At 36.1% G+C, this 19,684-nt stretch overlaps 1 protein-coding gene across 1 annotated transcript in view; it reads right to left on the bottom strand.

Moving 5' to 3' along the window:
- Positions 1-15,224, bottom strand: part of TNIP3 (TNFAIP3 interacting protein 3) — a 65,105-nt gene extending 49,881 nt beyond the window's left edge. Inside the window, exons 1-2 of the mRNA XM_029941483.1 lie at positions 15,148-15,224; positions 3,415-3,500 (exon numbers count right to left, since the gene is read on the bottom strand). Coding sequence (XP_029797343.1) covers positions 3,415-3,500; positions 15,148-15,150 — 89 coding nt within the window. The 5' untranslated portion in view covers positions 15,151-15,224. The remainder of the gene's footprint in view (positions 1-3,414; positions 3,501-15,147) is intronic.
- Between the last annotated feature and the right edge of the window lie 4,460 nt (positions 15,225-19,684).

Genomic DNA, 19,684 nt, shown 5'->3' with positions numbered 1-19,684 from the left:
CTTTCTTTCTTTCTTTCTTTCTTTCTTTCTTTCTTTCTTTCTTTCTTTCTTTCTTTCAGAAGGGTGACAGAAAGGGCAGAGAGAGAGAGAAAGACAGAATCCCAAGCAGACTTCCCACCAGCAACAGAGCCCAACTCAGGGCTTAAACTCGCAACTGTGAGATCATGACTTGAGCTAAAATCAAGAGTCAGAGCTCAACTGACTTAGCTACCCAGGTGCCCTTATTGCTTAATTTTCTTAAAGTACCAGTGTTTTGAATAAAGAAATTTGAGTTCCTTAAATATAGGGAAAGACACAGGAGCTCCTTAAGAGCATCTAAAACCAGTACATTGTTCCCAGAAAGCAATGAATGACTGAGATTGTATTCAATTGTGTTTAGTACACAGGCTGAATGAGTGCTTACATGAATAAATGTAAAGCCAGGTCAAAGACACTTCATGAGAATTTACCATTCTTTTTTTTTCTTCTGAGATTACCTCTACGTGAGGCTATAATGAATCACAGTAGTTTTCCTTGCTAGGTTACAATTTTCTGAACACAATTTATTTAAAAAATACAATTCATAAAATAAGACAAGGAAACATCTACCTTAGAAAAATTAAGATGAGGGCCCCTGGATGGCTCAGTCAGTTAAGCATCCAGCTTCAGCTCGGGTCAAGATCTCATGGTTTGTGGGTTCAAGCCCCATGTCAGGCTTTGTGCCTGGTGCCCATGTCAGGCCTGGAGCCTGATTCGAGTTCTGTGTCTCCCTCTCTTTCTGTCCCTCCCCTGCTCACACTGTCTTTCTCTATCTCTCAAAAATAAATAAATATTAATAAAAATTTTAAGATAAATTAAGGTGAGGAGCTAGCAGTATAAAAGTACTTCAAAACAAGGATGAATCCAGGATCATAATATGTTGAGTAGGATTGCTTTTAAAACAATATGCTTTGAGATCTTGTAAAAGGGTATTATAAAAACTACAAATTTTGTATTTACTTTGATAATTCCTTACTGGGAGCAGAGTTGTTTCTTCCACTCTTTACTTTTACTTTGAAAAAGAAGCTTGCTATGACATCCATAATATCAATATATAAAACTTCCAGAGATGGCAGATTATATGCCTGCAGAACCTATAATGATTCAATTAGAAAGGAGTCCATGCAGGAAAGCAAGAGGAAAAGATGACTCAGCACTCACTGTTGTGTTGCTGCCATGTTGCCTCTCATCTTTTTCCTTCTTTCTTTTTCACCTTGGCTGAGACAAAAACAGACTGCAGTGCCTGCCTCATCCAGTCACCCTTCTTCTGGATCCTGAGTCATAGTCATCTTTAAATGGTAATCTGAAAACTATCTCTTGAGCATTTCAAATTACTGTTAAAGACTTACCCCTCTCTTTCTCTCAGAAACACAATTTTTTTCCTACCATAGAAAAAATATGTTAACTACTAAATTCTGTGTAATTTTCATCATAGGTAAGTGGAGAGAATCTCAACATTAATGTGCATTGCAGGAGGAAGAAACAGTAAGACTCAAGAGGCTACTGAGTCCTTACAATCCTCTGCATGAAGAAAAGCTTAGTCCCTACCTCTTTACAAAGTGGATATACTGAATACAAAGCTAAGGATATACATATCTTCAAAACCAAGACACAATGGATTTGACTACCTTCCCTCCTTCCTCTGCTTCCTCCTTCCTCCTTCCTTCTTTCCTTTCTTCGATTTTCTTCATTCTCTTTTAACTGGTAAAATTTGGCAAAGATGGGCCTCTGCTACCAAAGGAAAATTGGTATCATCCAATCTATATATTCTATGATTAGAAAACAATCTAGATTGTATTTTATGATTCTATAATATCTGTAGTATTTTAGAAGTTGTCAATCTAAGCACTTAATCAGAATACTCCTGTGATATAAATTTATACTTTACTTACTATTTATAAAACTGTATGAAATGGATCAATGCTTTTTGTAGACCTACTATTAAAGTAGGTTATACTGTTGTATGATAAGTTCTTTGTCTTGAGGTAAATAAAATGCTATAAGGAGACAAGACTTATACACACAGCACAGTTACAGAATAATAAAGAGTAGTACAAAATAAAATGCTACATTTACACAATTGAAGGATACAACGCTTGTTATAGATACTGGTTGAGAGGAATAAGATAAATTATTTATTTATTTATTTATTTATTTATTTATTTATTCAAACTTCTAGTCTTCTCCCTTGCCAATTTTAAACACTGTAGCCAGTTTAGCCTATTGTCAGTCCCCTGTTTAAAATTCATAATGTCTACCCTTCTGTGCAGTCATGATTCTCATATTGGGGTACACATGAACCCTTTTTCATGAATAGATTTTCAGAGACCAGGAACCCTCGACAGATGCCTCAGACCTAGGGGCTTATTATTTCTTTAAATAAACTTTTACTCGAAAGAAGTTTTGTCTTGGCCTAGAGAATAAATTCTTGGCTATTTAGTGTCTCGCTCAGGATGTGTTTTGTATTACATGCCACATGTGGAAGCTACAATGAACTATTCCCTGGTCCCTACACAAGTCCTCAACTTTCCTATGAGGATATTTTTGCCTTCAGCCTGGAACACCCTTTCCTTTTCTTTTGCATCTTTTCTCCCATCTTATTTTTGTCAAAAGTTAGGCCAAACAACTCCTTTATGAATCTCTTTACATTCACAACGAGGATTCTCACCTTCCTCTGATTGCTCAGAGCAGCCTATCTGTGCCTCACTTTTGAGGCAAACACTGAATGTATATTATCCTGAGGTACACGTCTGGCTTTTTACTTGTGAACAGCAAACAGCCAGAGGATAGAGTCTATACCTGATTCATCTTCTGCAAGTAGCTAGCAAAATACCTTGCACATAAAAGGTGCCAAATAAAAAGTCAAAGAAATAACTATACAGGTCAACCACAGAATGAGGTTTGAGACAAGCTATAAGGGGTTGATAGAATGTGGTAAGTGACTGACAATGGAATTTTTTGGTAAAGGATTTAGTAAATTTCTCACCCTATCCTTGAGCTAAGGATTTAACAACTCAGGAGAGAAGATACAGCTACCTCTTCACCTTATTAATAAAATACAGTTATTTTCTAGAAGAACATTTCTGCTATTCAAGATAAATTATCTTAAGGTCGAAACTTGCCAAGGGAAATTTACTAAATACTTGGAAAAAAAACCAAAAAAGCAAAATTTCCATAAGCTACCATAATTCTTGCCCATGAGATAGCAATGAAAGAAAATACCTTCAAATGGTCCACACTATTATCCACCCTCTTTTTCTTATCTACTGTATATGATTTGATCCAGATAGGTTCTTGTCTATTCATAATACACTCATCATCTCTGACAGCAGAAGTGCTCCAGCAAGAACATTACTAGGAGAAGCATACATCCTCTAAATAAAATGTCATTGTTACCTTTCAGAATCCTCTTGCTGATTGGTGAACATTACCAGTCTCTCTTCATGTTTCTCGTTTTTGTTTATGCGTTGTCCATATGGGATCTAAAAGAAAAAAATATGAAGGACATGAGGCCTGGATGTGTCTCAAGGGAAGAAAACCACGTCAGTGACTGGGGGAGAAAACCACCTGTTAAATGCGTTTTTCATCAAAAATGTTTTTATTCTCATGTCTTGTTTTCAGCACTGCCAACTATGAGAAAACAGACCACAAACTCGCCTTCTGCCTAGTTTCAATCAAAGGTAAAACACTGGGTATAAACATTAAAGACTCAGTCTTTCAGTTAAAGAAGAGTCTCGTGACAGGGAGAAATTTTCCAGGAGCAGGAAAAAGAAGCCTGGACATTTCAACATAGGTGTCATAAACTGTTAACATTGTCAGACTGACATGTTTGTAGTTCAATTAGCCACAGCCCAGGAATGAGTTTTCCAGGAGTGCCTCATGACCCATGGACACCAAGAACTTTCTTCTCCCAACACCATTCATTCCAGCTTTTTCTCCCATGAGAGCTGGTGATTATTTGTATGATTTTAAGATAACAGGGGAACTGGTAATGTGGCCATTAAAAGAGAAGGAGGCAAAAAGAAAACTATGTAAGACACAGAATTTTTTTTATGTCACTTTTTTTTCCTATTAATTGCAACTTAAGCACCAAACTCCGGTCCAACATTATGCAGATGTCCTAGTACCTCATGGGGTTTATAGTAGATTCTTGAGAGTGCAGCATTTAGAGACTCATGTATGCTTTAAAAGCCAATCCCTACAGGCACTTAACACATTTTAATGCATCTGGAAACAACTAATTGCTGTGATTCCATTAGAAAATTCAGGCAGTTCAGGTCTGTGGGAAACATGAGGCCACCTTGTCTGAGTTTTATGAGTTTCTATTTAATTATAACAGTAACCAAAAAAAATTTGTTTGTTAAAATGATCTTAGAAGGATTTGTTTTAGCTATTGGCAAGCTGTGTGTTCATAGTGTGGGAGGGTGGCTTTTTTGTTTTGTTTTCAGCTTGTGACAGCTGTTTAAAAGTCATCTGTTACCACCATGGTAGCCAGTTACTAGATGAAAGCAAATGCCTCTCAGGACTGTTGTAGGAACCGGACCACCAACTAGTCCAGCTATCTCTTAACTATGCAGTTTTGCAAGAATGCCCAGTTGTTTTATATGGCACTCTGGAAAGATGACACAATTCTGTAAATGCTTCGAACAGGCAGACGGATGAGGTAACTTGCAGTACGTGCCTATACTATAATTTCTGGAAGACTTTTTAAAATTAAATTAATCAATTAATTAAAATAAGTTTGCAGAAAAGTTGTTTTAAGTGTCTTTGATGCTTTCATTACTTTTAAAAGTACTTTTTAAAAAGTGCTAATTTCATAGAAGACTGGAAATGACACAGGGAGTCCTGGAGTAGAAGAGAGTTATAGAATTTGAGGACTTAAAGAATACTCTAAGAATTATGACACCATCACTTTGCAAGAGAAAAAACCAGAAGCTTGAAGAGGACAAATGATTTGGTTAATTAATGGCTCTTCTAGGATTAGATGTCAAGCCATTTGAACTATCATAGTTTATGATAGTTCATTATAAACGAACATTATACAGATTAAATTTTACTTTTGAAATAAGGAGAAATGTCATTTTAATTCTAAATTATTTTGAAAGGAACATACAAAAATTTTACATTATGAATGAAACCTAATAAAAATATATTTCTCAGGCAAGGATACTGTATTAATTGAACTAACTCTGGTGGTAAACAACCCCCCAAACAGCATATGGAGGGGTAAATTTCCAGATTAAAAATTTTTAGTTTAAGATTCAAAGGTAATACTTCTGAGACAGTGGAAACACACAAGACTGGTATTATCTCAAAGGTTTTAGTTTACTGAACATTGTATTTCTTTTCTAAACAGACTTTTCAGATGCTGAGATTTTACTCTTGTAATTATTCTGTATAGGAGGACAAAATATCAAGTAGTGATAATTAAAATGGCTTTATGATATATAATTTTGAATTTTTTATCTATATAATGAAATGCCTGGATTGAGTATGTGTAAGATGTCTTTGTAATTTTAATAATGTATCATTAACTCACACTCTTTTCATTTAATAAAATACATTTACAGATAAAAAACTCAATAGCCCAAGCATTTTATAACTTCCAATAGTTTCTCCATTTCCACAGATAGATACTTTTCCAATGGAACAGTAACAAAGAAGACCATCAGAAAAAGACAGCCATTAAAGGAATTCTCTTTCAAGTGGAAGCAAATAAAATCAAGCCAACATCAAGGACACAGTGGCTTTCTCAACGCCAGCACTACATTTGCTTTAATCATAGAGTAAATGAACAACTTTATAAGTCTCATAAGACTTAGCAAATATTTGTGTGCCTCTGAACTTTATCTCCATTAGTTACAAGTCAGGATGATATGAAACTGTAAGATAAGGAATTCTACTGAAGTTCTCTCTTCTATAGTTGTTCACTGAGTGAAAGCATAAAACCAGTCTGGAAGAGAGGGAATGGACTTCCTGAATTTTTATTGGCCAGAGTGGAGTCGTGAGAATGGGCCAGAGCAAAAGCCACTACAACAAATCAGCAGACGCAGCAGTCAGAACTGCCACTCCCAGCAGCACACTGCAGTTACCTTTGATTGTTGTTCATCGATTTCTTATAAAATGTGTAATTCACTGGCACCTGCGTGGCTCAGTTGGTTAAGTATCCAACTTGGGCTCACGTTATGATCTCCTATTTCCTGAATTCAAACCCTGCATAGGGCTCTCTGCTGTCAGCCTGAAGTCTACTTTGGATCCTCTGTCCCACTCTCTCTGTCACTCCTTTGCTCTCTCCCTCTCTCTCTCTCTCTCTCTCTCTGTCTTTCTGTCTCTCTCTCCCTCTCTCTCTCAAAAACAAATAAACATTAAAAAGAATTTTAAAAAATTAAGTAAATAAATAAAATGTGTAATTCAAACATTTTTATTTTGCTATCCATTGGAAACAATGAAAACAAATTTGTATTGGAAACAAATTCTAAACGGGACAACCAAGTTAGACATAGAACATGGTGGACTTTCATTACAGCAAATTGTGCCTGAATGCCAAACCATAGAAAGGTAAAGAAGAGATAGGGTACCTCACCCCTTTTAACCTTAAGATTTAGTATTTAAATCTTAACCAAAAGATGTGCAATTAAAAACCATAGAATATAGGCTATCTCACTGGCTGACAGCACCCCTAAACAAAAGGCATATACATTTCTTTGTTTCCCTCATTTGGTCACCCTCCTCCTCTTCTTCTCCCCCTCTCTTACTCCTCTTTTTAAGGAGTTTTTTTTTTTTTTTCTTTTTACTGCTCAAGAAGCAGCTGTTGCTCTCTGTTTAACATAACCAAAAGATGTCCTGGATTTTTGGATGGATTTCAGCAAATCAGTGAAGATCATAAGCTGTTTGATTGTTTAAGCAGAAGTTTATACAATCCACAGTTCCAAAATAACCCAACTTTAGAGGATAAACTTACTTTTGGAAGTAAACCAAGTTTTATGAGATTTCTGCCATTTGTGGTGACAGCTTTTAATACACTTGGATTTCTAAAGTCAGATTCAAGGACTAGGATGTGACTAATACCAGTCATAGTCAACTCTGCAAAAATAGGTTTTACGGACCTTGAAAATGTCACGTTAAAAATTGCCAGAGAATTCTTCTACCATTGTAGAAATTTTTGTGTTGGTCAAGCCTCTGCTATAGCATTGGAATGTTATCAAAATACATGTGTAATTAAAGGCATGAAAGCTTTACTTAAGACAGGAAAAACTTGAGGCTGACAAGGAATTTTTATCTATATAAAGTGCTCTTTCCTCTGGGGCATACAATGTAGAACTCATAATTCTTAACTAGAAACTGTTTCCTCCCAGTATCCACCTATACTAAATCTAAAATCAAATGTTATCCAGATTCAATACATTTAGGTTGCAATGTTCTGGGCAAGTACTAAACCATCATGAAAATTACTTTTCTTATATCTATATACATGAAAAAAAATATTTCATATGACAATATGCTTCCATACATACTTATACTTACATATATAAGCAATAATATTGATGTTTTTTAGAAATGAAATTTTGGCATCTAACACATAAAAAAGCTTTCTTATCAATTGCATAAGAGACCTACAGGTAGTCAGTTGACCAAAAAACTAGTTTTTTTGCTGGGACTCATGAAGAATAAGATATTGATACCATATTAATTTATTGTAACTTAAAATACCCAGGTGCTCCTCAATTGCCAATCTCTTATTTAGGAGTCTACTGATGGTATTCTATCTGGACTTTCTGGACCACAACAAATCCTCTGTGAATTCTAGGTTTAGTTTCTTTAAAAGGAAATTAGAACACTAAGATGTTTACAAAGTTATGTGAAAACAATGCTTTCAGATCTTTGTGATATGTCTAATCTTTTATGTTTCCCTCACCTACATCCAATTTAAATTTGGCTACTCATCTTTACAGGATGTTTCAAAGTTAGCTTGCTTAGGAAAAACAATTCTTTTATCATTTTTGTACTGTGGTGTCATCAGCTTATATAAATTTTACTACAGTATGTAATTAGAAGACAAGTAAGACTGTCATAAATACTTGGGGGAACAAACCAGACTGACTCTTGGTATAACATACCACTCAACTTTGGAGGCAGAAAGAAGTGAATAGCGTTCAGCATGCCTTGAGCGCCAGTCTGTAGGTTTTACACAGAGAATGGACAGCACGGTTATGCCATGCTGAGCTGGTTAGGTGGAGGTTAGAGAAAGAGCCATACTTTCAGTCAGGAGTGGGAAAATCCTGCAGAGTCAGGAAGCTAACATAAATTGGTGATGCTTGGCGGTAGGACCTGTGAAGAACAAGTAAATGAGTATCCTGCCTAAAGGCTTTAAAATTCAATTATTTTTTTAAAAAGCAAAGTAAAAAACAAAACACAATGCTCTTTAAAATTTTTCTGTTTTCTTTCAGCACGTGTTGTTTTTTCATTACCTTTTTTAACTTCTAAAGCATGAGCTTATTTGATGCCAATATGCAGATAGATAAGAATGTGTAACACTTTCAAGGCGGGGTGTGGGGTGGGCGAGAAGCACCAGATTAGAAACTTTTCTCTTTTACCTTTTTTTCTGGTCTTATTCCTAAATTAACTAGATGTGAAATCTTAAGCATAATAATTATTTTCTCTAGGCTTCAGTCTTCTTCTGTAGAATTAAGGTACCTGATTGGGTTAGGTCTAATATTTCTTGAATTCTAAAATTCTATGACCATGACTATCACTGCCAAATATTTACAGTCAGCATGGGATGGAGACCAGGATCACAACTAGATTAATGTTAAAGGCAGGAGTGCTATTGCTCTGTTTGGCTCTCCTTAAAGTAGAATTAAGTGGCTTATACAAAACTCGAGAATAAATTTGAGAGCTAAAGGGCCAAAGGAAGTTTTCCTTATGCTTAATGTTCTATTATATTGGCTGGTAAGAAATAACTTCAAGAATTGTATAAGTTATTTCCAATGCTTGCAAACTACTGGTAATAGCATTCCTTCTTACCTGGACCATTAGAGTATCATCCTAACTGGTCTGCCTCTTCCCTCAGCTCCCCTCTATCTGCTCTCCATGTTGTAGGCATAGTTTTTGGTTTTGTTTTCTTTTGTTTTGTTTGTTTGTTTGTTTGTTTGTTTTTCAACACACACATCTGACCTTATCACCTCCCCTTTCTCCACCCCCACAAAAAAAACACCGTCACAGTTTTCCATTACAGTAACCAAAGTCCTTGTCGTAACTAAAGGGCTCTGCATGTCTTAAATGAGTTACTTACTGGATACAGGAAGTGATGATTTTTTGTTGTGTGGGAACTATTCTGGTCTTGCAAGATGCTTAACATCACTGGCCCCTAATCATTATAACTGAGCATGCTGCCTTCTTCCCCATTAACCCAGCTGCACCTTCCAGCATCTTCTCTATCATCCATAAGATAATTTTGTCAGTTTCTTGAAGGTGCCCAGCTCCCTTCTGCTATTATCTTTGAAGCAACTGTTCCTCCTTAGATTGTTCTTCTCCTTAAAGTAAATCTTATCCAACTTCTCACCTTGTACAAATTCCTTTAACATATGCGTATAACTCTACGCACCTTCCTTTTGCAACATTTATCATAATTGTAATTTCCCTGGTTTGGTACTTGGGTGATTACTTGCTTAAGGCCATTCTTCTCCACTAGACTGTACATCCTGTGCTTTTACACTTTTCTTGTTCATTACTGAATCTGCAGGACCTTGTGCAGGGCCAGTAATATGCTAAATGTTCCACCAACATTCAGTGAATGAATTGAAGAATATTAATTTTGCCAGCAGCTAGTTGGACATAGAATGTTAACATTTTTAAGACAAAATCTTGAATATAGTTTCCTAATAATACCGTAGGTTTGTCTAAATTACTGTTTATACCAGTTTCTATGTTTAAGAAGCTTTAGCCCCACACCTCCCTATCAAAGTAATTGTATCTCCAGATTTTTTTTTAAAGAAAAAAGAAAAAGGAATCCATTTAGCTGGGAAACAGAAACTATAAAACATATCGGGCGATTATAAAACCAACCTAGATTTATAAGCACAAACCTAAAATTCTGTTAAAGTATTTCAGATGATTTCTATCCCAAATTATGCAAATAGTCGAGGTTTCTAAGAATATAATAATGTCATAAAACTTAAGCATATGTTCTAGATTTTTCTTCCTTTATATCCTCTAGCAAGTAAGATTCCTATATCTAACAGATACTTAAGACACTTTGACTGCAGCATAGAAGAAATTGGAAGAGAGGAAAATTACACACCACTCTCATTTACAGTAATAGCTCGAGGGAAATTAAGAATAAGAAAGATTTTTTGGCTACACATTGTTTGGTTAAACCAAAAGAAAGAAATACCCAAAAGAACTGCCTTTTTTTTTTTTTTCCATCTCATGTTTCTGAGAAAGGTGTCAAATCAGGGGACTTTTATCATCTGTTTCCTTCTAAGAAGACTTTTTGTTTTATGGCAATTAAGTAAAATTCTTTGCCATCACAGATTCTCTACTGCTCAGTCATATCAGGCCACCTGCATTACTTCTGCATGAAAAACTCGACATCTGGAGACTGAAACTGGGTAAGTTCCTGAACCAAGTGTCAGGAGACCAAGATTCTGTCACTAGGGTTGTCACTAAACATGCTTGTTCCTGGATAAGGTGTTTATCACTGTTTCTGAAATGAGAAGAGATTGAACATTATAGTGGTCAGGAGCCCTTCTAGTACTTAGGTGCTCTGGAACTGGTCATCCTAGGAGTATACACATTGCATTATCACTCATGAAGCATGTGTCTTCAAGATTCACCAAAATACAAAGAATAGCCAATTCTAACCCTATAAAGAGGATTTTATTGTCCATATAATAGTCCCTCATTCTGTAGCAAGATAAGCATATGCTTAGTCTGGGTCTTTATCTTGCTTAGTTTTGGGAACTACTCTTGGACCATAGATTTCTACCGAAGAATTTCACTGAGTACCCATAAATGATAAATTCACCTGTTTTAACATGTGTATTGTAAAGAGGATCAGATTAAGAGTCAAAAAACGTGGGTTCCAATCTATCTCTTACACTCAACAAGCATTGTGACTTGAGGCAAATTATTTAAACTCTGTGAGCTCCAATATCCTCATCCATGAAGTATTCTCATCTGTGTTTTCAGAGGGAAGAACATAAACACTAAACAAGCAATTGGATTTTAAAGCCTTTTCAATTCACTTGCTACAAGGACATTTGCCTAGAGTTGCCTATTCAGTACTATTAGAGTTGCTTATTTAGTACTAGAGTAACTATCAGAGTGACTATTCAGTAAGTCCTAAATAAATATGGTGGAATTTAATTCTTGTTTAATATCTACGACTCACTGGAAAGCCTATAAAGAAAGTGATTTTTATGGAACATGAATGTTATTATGTATGGTATTATTTTGAAAATGGATGGTTTTGCTGATAACCATAAGATGGGAGATCAAGGATGTGTTATTTGTTTTATGGGACTTGGCTTCAGGTGAATGTGTTCTGACCTGCACCAAATTTTTAGCAATATAAGCCATATCAGAAACTCTACTTTCAAAATATCGTTGTTGTTGTTTAACAGCAGGCAATTGTGAGATAAAGGGAATTAAGAGTACACTTGTATTGGAGAGCACTGAGCAATGTGCAGAAAGAAATGTTGAAACATTACATTGTATATTTGAATCTAGTATAACACTATTAATTATATTTCAATTAAAATATAAAATATAGGGGCACCTGGGTGGCTCAGTCTATTAAGCGTCCAACTCTTGATTTTGGCTCAGGTCATGATCTCACGGTTTCATGAGTTTGAGACCCTTGTCATGCTCCGTGTACTGACCTCATTGAACCTGCTTGGGATTCTCCTTCTCTTCCTCTGCCTCTGCCCCTCCCACCTCAAAACAATAAATAAACATTGAATGGTAAGGTTTGAAGTACTGTTTGAGTTATAAACTATATATATATATATATATGGTTTCAATAAAAATAAATTTAAAAATATATTTAAAAAATCAAGCAATGGCAGTAATTCTAAATAACCCTGACTACACAGAGATCACCTTGGAATTTTAGCAGGTGATTATCTCCAGGTAAATAAATGTTATGTAAAGAACTATACTAACTCAATGTGACTCAAATAGAAATAAAGACTTTAATTATAATAAAAATTAATTAATAATGACTGAGCTCAGCCCTGAGAGTGTAATAATGCTTTCTGTTAGTAATGAAAAGTTGAGATGAAACTTGACCCCTGAACCCTGGATTTCAGCTACAGAATCCAAGCTTTGGTTTTTACATGTGACACATAAGATCCTCTCAGACGAATTATATCGTCTTCACCATAGTCTCATCTTAATGTTTACGGTTATATTTTTTCTTGTTTCTAAACAAACAACAGAACAATTTCTAATTAGAAATTCATCTTATTTTTTGACACATATTTAAATAGGATGAAATTTGTCTACACTTTAAAGTTGAAAATCTTCCTATGCATTTTTTTTCTCAATTATAACTCAAACTTGATTGTTTTGATGCTATTCCAATATTTTATGTCCCTCTCTTCAAGGAAAATTCAAAAGGAAAGCACATTTTCCTTAGTTTAGGTCGAATCATTTTTTTGCTTAACTTAGTATCCTCAGCTCTCTTGCCTTTTGTCACTCAAAAAATGTAAGTTATCTTCCTAGAGGACTTTTGAACAACTTCTCCTGGTAAAGGGTTTTTGAAAAATGAGAATATATTCTCTAAAGCTGATAGAGATAACACACAAATATGGCAATCTGTTAAGAATATGCTGACATAACTTGAAGTATACAATCAGTTTCTGGTACCAGAACAAAACTTATTCTACTTGTCAATATTTATTCACATCAAAAGGAAACATTTCATCATATTTGTAAAGTAAGATGTAATTTAAAACTGTTAAAGGGACAATTTACCTTTAAATATATTTTATGGATTATGCTGCTTAATATATTTCCTCTTGCAGAATTTACACAAAAGCATAGACTAATTAACTTTGATTACTTACCATAAAAATCTATTAACTGTGTACTAACTGCCCCCTGTGACTATTTCTCTGTCATCCAAGGCTTTTTACATTCTTAGCTCAATCAAAGGATCCATTTATTGAAACTGTGCTTTGTGGCCACTAGAATAATTTTCACCCATATGTTGTTTTAATTTTAAAACCGTGGGGATATTTAATCTTGGCAGTGTTTTCAAATAAAATTAATTTTTTACTCATGTTCTGTGCAATTTAAGTAGAAAGACATCTTTAATTTTTGTCTCTTTCTTAAAGACTTGAGGACATATGTGTGTAAATTATGTTTCTTTTATTCTAAGTCCTTCATCCCTCATGAAAACAATATTTGAAAGGTCCAAACTGTCACAACTCCAACCAGATGGGGGAACAACTGTGACTAACAGGTTTTCCTCTGAGGGATTCTCATTATCTAATCTTAATAAGGATGTGAAGTTTAGAAAATGATAGTTAAAATGCTAAAAACTAAAGCATTGAAGAGCACTTTTTAAAAGTTAACAATTAAATTGAGGTTTTATTCTCAGCAGGAAGTATTAAGCTGACAAAGAATTTAGGAAGCACCTTCCTTCTCCCCCAGGCCCCGACCCCCACTGGCTGGGTAAAGAGGCCTAACCTCCCCCAATCCCCACCCCTTTTGGAGTCCCAATGGTCAAGGGCCAGGAAACTCAACTGACTGGGCACGTAGAATGCCTGACTGTCCGATGTTATTTTATAGGTCCCTCTGGCACCTCTGTGCTTCAGATATTTTTAGCAGGAAAAATTGAATTTCATATCCAATTTCCTTTGTTCAAAAAGTATTTGTGATGTCTTCTTCTTCATGTGTCATTTAGCTCATTAAAATTGTGAAACGGTCCAGGGGCCACAAATTTCCCTGGAAAAGTTGTACTGGAAGACAATAGTATAGTAATGAAAGTGTAGACTTAGTGGAAAGAGAATAGAAGTTAGCTAGAGGGGGACAGAGAGACAGAGCGTGAAAAGGAAAGGAGAAAATGAGAAGATAGGTTTCCTCTTCTTTTCTGGACTTTAAAAGTATATTACAATTCTGATTTTTTAAGAAATTGCCTCAAAAAGTTGAGGAAGACATATCAGAAAATAGTGAGTTAACACTGGTCCGGTGCACAAAACTTGCTTGTCATGCATAATGTTAAGGCTCTATGCAAGCCTTATGCTAACACAGACAGGTTTGTAGAGGCTTTTGGAGTTTCTGCAACAGAGCATGACCTAAGAAGAGATTCCCGAGAATGAAGGTCCTCTGCATTTCACAGCAAGAAATGTTGTGACCAAGGCAGAAATCTAATGTTTCTAGATTCATGAAACATTGCCCTTATGCTCCCAGGCATTTAGTCTCCCTTTGTCCACCTCTGGCTTTTAATCGGAAGCTTCCTTGGATGTCCGTTTGCTTGCTTATGCTTAAATTATGCCCAAGGAAGTTTATGTTTCAATTTCCTTTGGAAAAGTTGACTATTTGAACAAAGCAGTCCTGTGACTTTATATTTAGAAATATGCCTTTTAAGATCTTTTTATGCTTCCCATCAGCATGATGAGGTGGCATCACGAAGAATACGATGAAGGACGCCTGTCTCAGGGACACACGCTGCCCGAATCCTTGCACTGATTGTTGCTTAGTCAGGATTATGAACCCCGTGATACACGAGAAGAGCAAAGCATAGTAAAGTTATTTACATGAGTACTTGCATTGTGTTACTATTTACAAAACTGTTAGAAAGAATTAGGTAAGTAGGATAACAGTCATATAGTTACATGTATCATTTCAAAGCTTGTTTGTTTGTTGTGGACAAAGGGGTAACGGTGAAAGCTGTAACAATTTTAAAGGAGAACATCACATGTTACTCCATTTTATAAGTTCCTTTTCCCACCCAGAATACATGAAGCCATTTCTTAATTGCTAATATTATTAAACTTATAATCAATCACACAGGCCATTTTACTATGAAAACTTCAGGCATTTAAAAAAGAAATTAAGTTACAGCAGATTCTGATAAGCGAGCGAAATGAAAGTAAAGGCACACAGCGTTAGGTTACTCACCATGTTCAATACTGAAAGTCCCTCTCAGTCCTAGGTAAGCATACTACAAGGTCTAATAGAGATGTGAAGAAGCTGTCTTTATGACTCTTTGAATCAAACAGTTACTAAGTGGTTTAAGTAGAAACATATATTTTGAAAGGTTAATCCACCCATACACAGGGAAACCCCTTTTTTTAAGAAAGTCACTCTGCTGCCAAGAGGCTATTAATATTCACCCTTCAGATACAACTACAGCCACCAGATAAAAGATTCACAACCTATGTGAAAATACCACAGAGGATTCCCTCTTAGTCTCTATGCTGTAATGGAAACACAAGAAAACAATATAGCTCTTCAAGCAATCGGCGGGGACTACAGGAAATCAACCTGCCCACTTAATGGAAAAGATATATCAGCTTAATAGGATCACAATACATAAACATAAATGTAGAATTAGTATAATTTACTGTAAGGACCACATAGGTCACACACTCATTTCTAGGAATGTTCCTCTGTTTCATCTTCCTATTTCTTTCCCTGAGAGAACTAGCACCCAGGTTAACATTTAAATACTCAGCCTTCAAAGTAATTTAGAAATAAGCCCACTGCCTTTAAAAAAAACGTTGCTGAATATTTTCCTACTTAGAAGGGAAATTGTATTTATAGTCTCTCTATTGCTTCACTGGCACTATAGAATAGGAATTATGTTGATTTTTCTCATCATGTGAGAAAATAGCCTATTAACTATTGGCAGTGGCAAATCTTTCCAAACAATTAATGCATTTCTATCAGTTCAGGAATGAAATCATTGCTGATGGGATCCCCAGTAGTAATCACCAGTGGTTATTAACACCATTTACCTATGTTGAAGTATTCATTCTTCAGGTAGTCATGGTAAGGCTAAATGACCAGCAAATAACATGTTGGCTGTGTGCTGGAGAGGACAGGGTGTACCAGGGTGAGCCTGTTTGGCTGCCTCGGGAAAACAGATTTGACAGCATGAGTTAATGAGGTCCCTACTTCTATAATTCCACATCTTTTTTTAATTTTTAAGTGTTTTTATTTATTATTGAGACAGAGAGAAACAGAGTGTAACTGGGGGAGGGGCAGAGAGAGAGGGAGACACAGAATCTGAAGCAGGCTCCAGGCTCTGAGCTCTCAGCACAGAGACTGATGCTGGGCTCGAACCCATGAACTGTGAGATCATGACCTGAGCCGGAGTCGGCCGCTTAACCAACTGAGCCACCTAGGCGCCCCTGTAATTCCACTTCTACAAAAATACTTCGCAAAATCAATGAATCACAAAGGAAACTTCAACATTATCCTTTTTATGACAGAATGTTATAAATATCAATACTAGGTGGTGAAGTCATGAATGTTCACTATATTTTTCTTAGTTCCTTCTGTACTTTCAAATATTTTTCAGAAGAAAAATTAGTCCATAATGCAATGTAGCTTGCATGTACACTCACCCTAAAAATTTTTTTAAACTTAAAACTAAAAAGTCGACAATGGGTTCTTCATCTGAGTTATTAAACATTTGGTATGAAAATACTATTGTTGCAAGGTCTTCCAAAGTCTTTTGAACCTATCTTTTTTTAAAAAAATTTTAATGTTTTTTATTTATTTTTGAGAGACAGAGGGAGACAGCATGAGGAGGGGAGGGTCAGAGAGAAGGAGACACAGAATCTGAAGCAGGCTAGCTGTCAGCACAGAGCCCAATGTGGGGCTTGAACCCATGAACTGTGAGATCATGACCTGAGCCGAAGCAGGACGCTTAACGGACTGAGCCATCCAGGTATCCCTGAACCTGTCTTTTAAGAAGTATTATTAAATAACACAAAATGACATTTACCTCATTTATTTTGTTAGTTTCTTTCCATGTGAGGAAAATAATTAATGTTTCGTAAGAATATGTCATTTTAGTGTGATACCAAAAGAACAAGGAGACATATATCAGCAAATAGCAATACGGTGATTAAGTTATTCTTACAGACTGGAATCTTTAGAATCTAATATCTTTCTTTGCTGAAATTTCTTTTAAAATTACAGAGTGCTATACAAATGCACAATTCAATTTCTGTTATTAAAACTCTAAAGTGTTCTCAAAGTGCATCCAGTCTTGTTTCAAGCCATGCACCTTTCATCTGGCAACCACATAAATTAAAGGGTGTGGAGAAAGCATAGAATTGGGTTTCAGAATCTACTGAAGGTTATGCAGGAAGGTTATTCTATTAAAAACTATGGTATGTATAGTGTGTATGATGGTGCTTATCAATGGAAAATTAAATAAGACCTCATTTTCATTTACCTCATGAAATGTTGGATAAGAGAGAGTCCATAAAACACGGAGACAGATCTTGTTATCTCTACCCTCCATCACTGGAACTGTAAAAGGGAAGTTGGACTGTTTAGAACACCACCATGAAATATAGGCATTACTGATCTATAAAACACTGCATTGTATCTGGTGTACTTCTAAGCCACTTGACATCAACTGGAAGAAAAATTTGCTATTTGCTGACCAAATAATTTTTACTGTTCACAAAAGAGTGTTTTGTTTAGTGATTTAACTTTAGGGAAAAACAAGGAAATGAGTTGAAAAATATTTTAATAAAACTTGAAGACTGCTGTCTAAAGTGATTGATCCAAAATTAATTTCACATGTCTTAATGGTACAAGTGTCTGGGGGAAAAGGGGAAAAGAAGGAGAACATGAGACTGGCGAAGTAAGACAAGACCATTGAGAGTTGAGTTTGGAAAAAAAAGTCATACTTAGTGATTCTTCCTTTAATTGGAAGTAATATCAAGAGTATTTTAGATTCTAAGGGAAGGAGGTTTTGAAGGTTTAGGCTTGGGAAAGAGCAAATCCAACTTGTCTCTAGAGATGAACTGAATGTATCACCCAGTAAGAAGGCTCCCTGCACCTCAGCTGTGCCTCGTGGGTTCAGCAGGCAGCACGGGTCCCTGCGAAGACCAGCAAAGTGCTTCCAAGGGCTTGCTTTCTGGCCCCATTCCAAGCCAGGCGCTCTCCCTCTCTGCCACGAACTCAGCTTCCCAACATCCTAGATTCCAGATCATGGGTGAGAATGGAGGTTGAATGAAGACAATAATGTGGATACCACAGCTGAGGAATGTAAATTCTTCAAATACGTTCAAAGGTTTCAACACCATAAGGTTTTCTAAGAAATATGGCAAAGCCAACCTGGCAATGTTTGTCCCATTATAGTTTCTTTGGGAGTTGTTCAAACTAGATTCTATCTGTTCAGTGAGCGCTTTCTGCAGATTAGGGACATTTGATGGCCCTCTAGAGCCCTTCAAGAGGGAGGCCATGGCCCCTTGCCAAACTTTGGTCCTTATTGTTTCCATGAGAGTCAAAGCAGAAAGTGTATTTTTATTATAACTTAAGAGCATCACCTGTAATATTACTTAAAAGAACAGAGATGGTTGTGCCAAGAGCCTCAGCTGGGTGGATATCAAACTAGAAGGGTAATACAGCCTGTCCTCTATGTCTCCTATCCCAGTTTATGGGTAATAAAACGTAGTGCTTAATTTGAGCTTTCTACTTCATTAAAAAAATGGTATTTTTTTCTCTCAGATTCAAAGTCTAGTAACAACCAGGAGTGCAGCTGACTTTGTTATTTGATGAAATCTCATCTGAATGAAAATTGACATAGAGAATAATTTGTCACCATTTTGCAAAACTGAAAATCCATTCATATAACTCTGGGAACAGTTATACTTATAATGATTAAATTTGATTTTTTTTCTCCATCCTTTTTTTCCCCCAGTAGAATGATTTTTTTTAATTTTTAAATGTTTATTTATTTATTTTGAGAGAGAGAGAGGGAGGGAGCAGGAGTGTGGCAGAGTGAGGGAGAGAGAGAGAAGCCCACGTAGGCTCTGTGCTGGTAGCACAGATACGGGGCTGGAACCCACAAACTGTGAGATCATGACCTGAGCTGAAATCAAGTTAGACACGTGAACAACTGAGCCACCCAGGCATCCCCAATAGAACTACTGTTTTAAGGGATTGAGTGATTCTATACATTTTTGCTGAATTCTCCCTCATTACCATGTGTTTGTGTATCCGTTGGTGTGTGTGCATGAATGCTTTTTTTAAACTCTAGTTATGGATAATGAAAGGCTAAACAACATATGACTTAAACCATTAAATTATCATCATTGTGTTTTTTTTCTGAGAAGCAGAACCAAGTTTTTTCTGAAGAATTCTGCCAAAAAGAGGATATATCAAGTAAATGATTGGGAGGGAGAAGAGGCATAAATCTCCTTTCTAAAGAGGATGAAAGGCTGGATGAGAATCACGAATGTAGATAAATCAGAAATGCAGCTGTTTGGGACCAAAGTCCAGTTATTGCTGTACACCAGGACCAAAGATGTGGTGATCTTTACAACACAACCCCAGGTGTTGACATGTAGAGCTGCCCCAGGAGAGCCCCGACACTCAACTGCTTTGACCTGTACCCTCACCACAACTATATTCCTTCCTGTTTTCAATACACATGAATATATGTTTTCATCCAAATCCAGGAACCGTA

This window comes from Suricata suricatta, chromosome 1 (assembly GCF_006229205.1).
Source record: "Suricata suricatta isolate VVHF042 chromosome 1, meerkat_22Aug2017_6uvM2_HiC, whole genome shotgun sequence".
In the NCBI taxonomy this organism is placed as follows: Eukaryota; Metazoa; Chordata; class Mammalia; order Carnivora; family Herpestidae; genus Suricata; species Suricata suricatta.
This window is presented reverse-complemented; position numbering and strand designations above follow the sequence as displayed.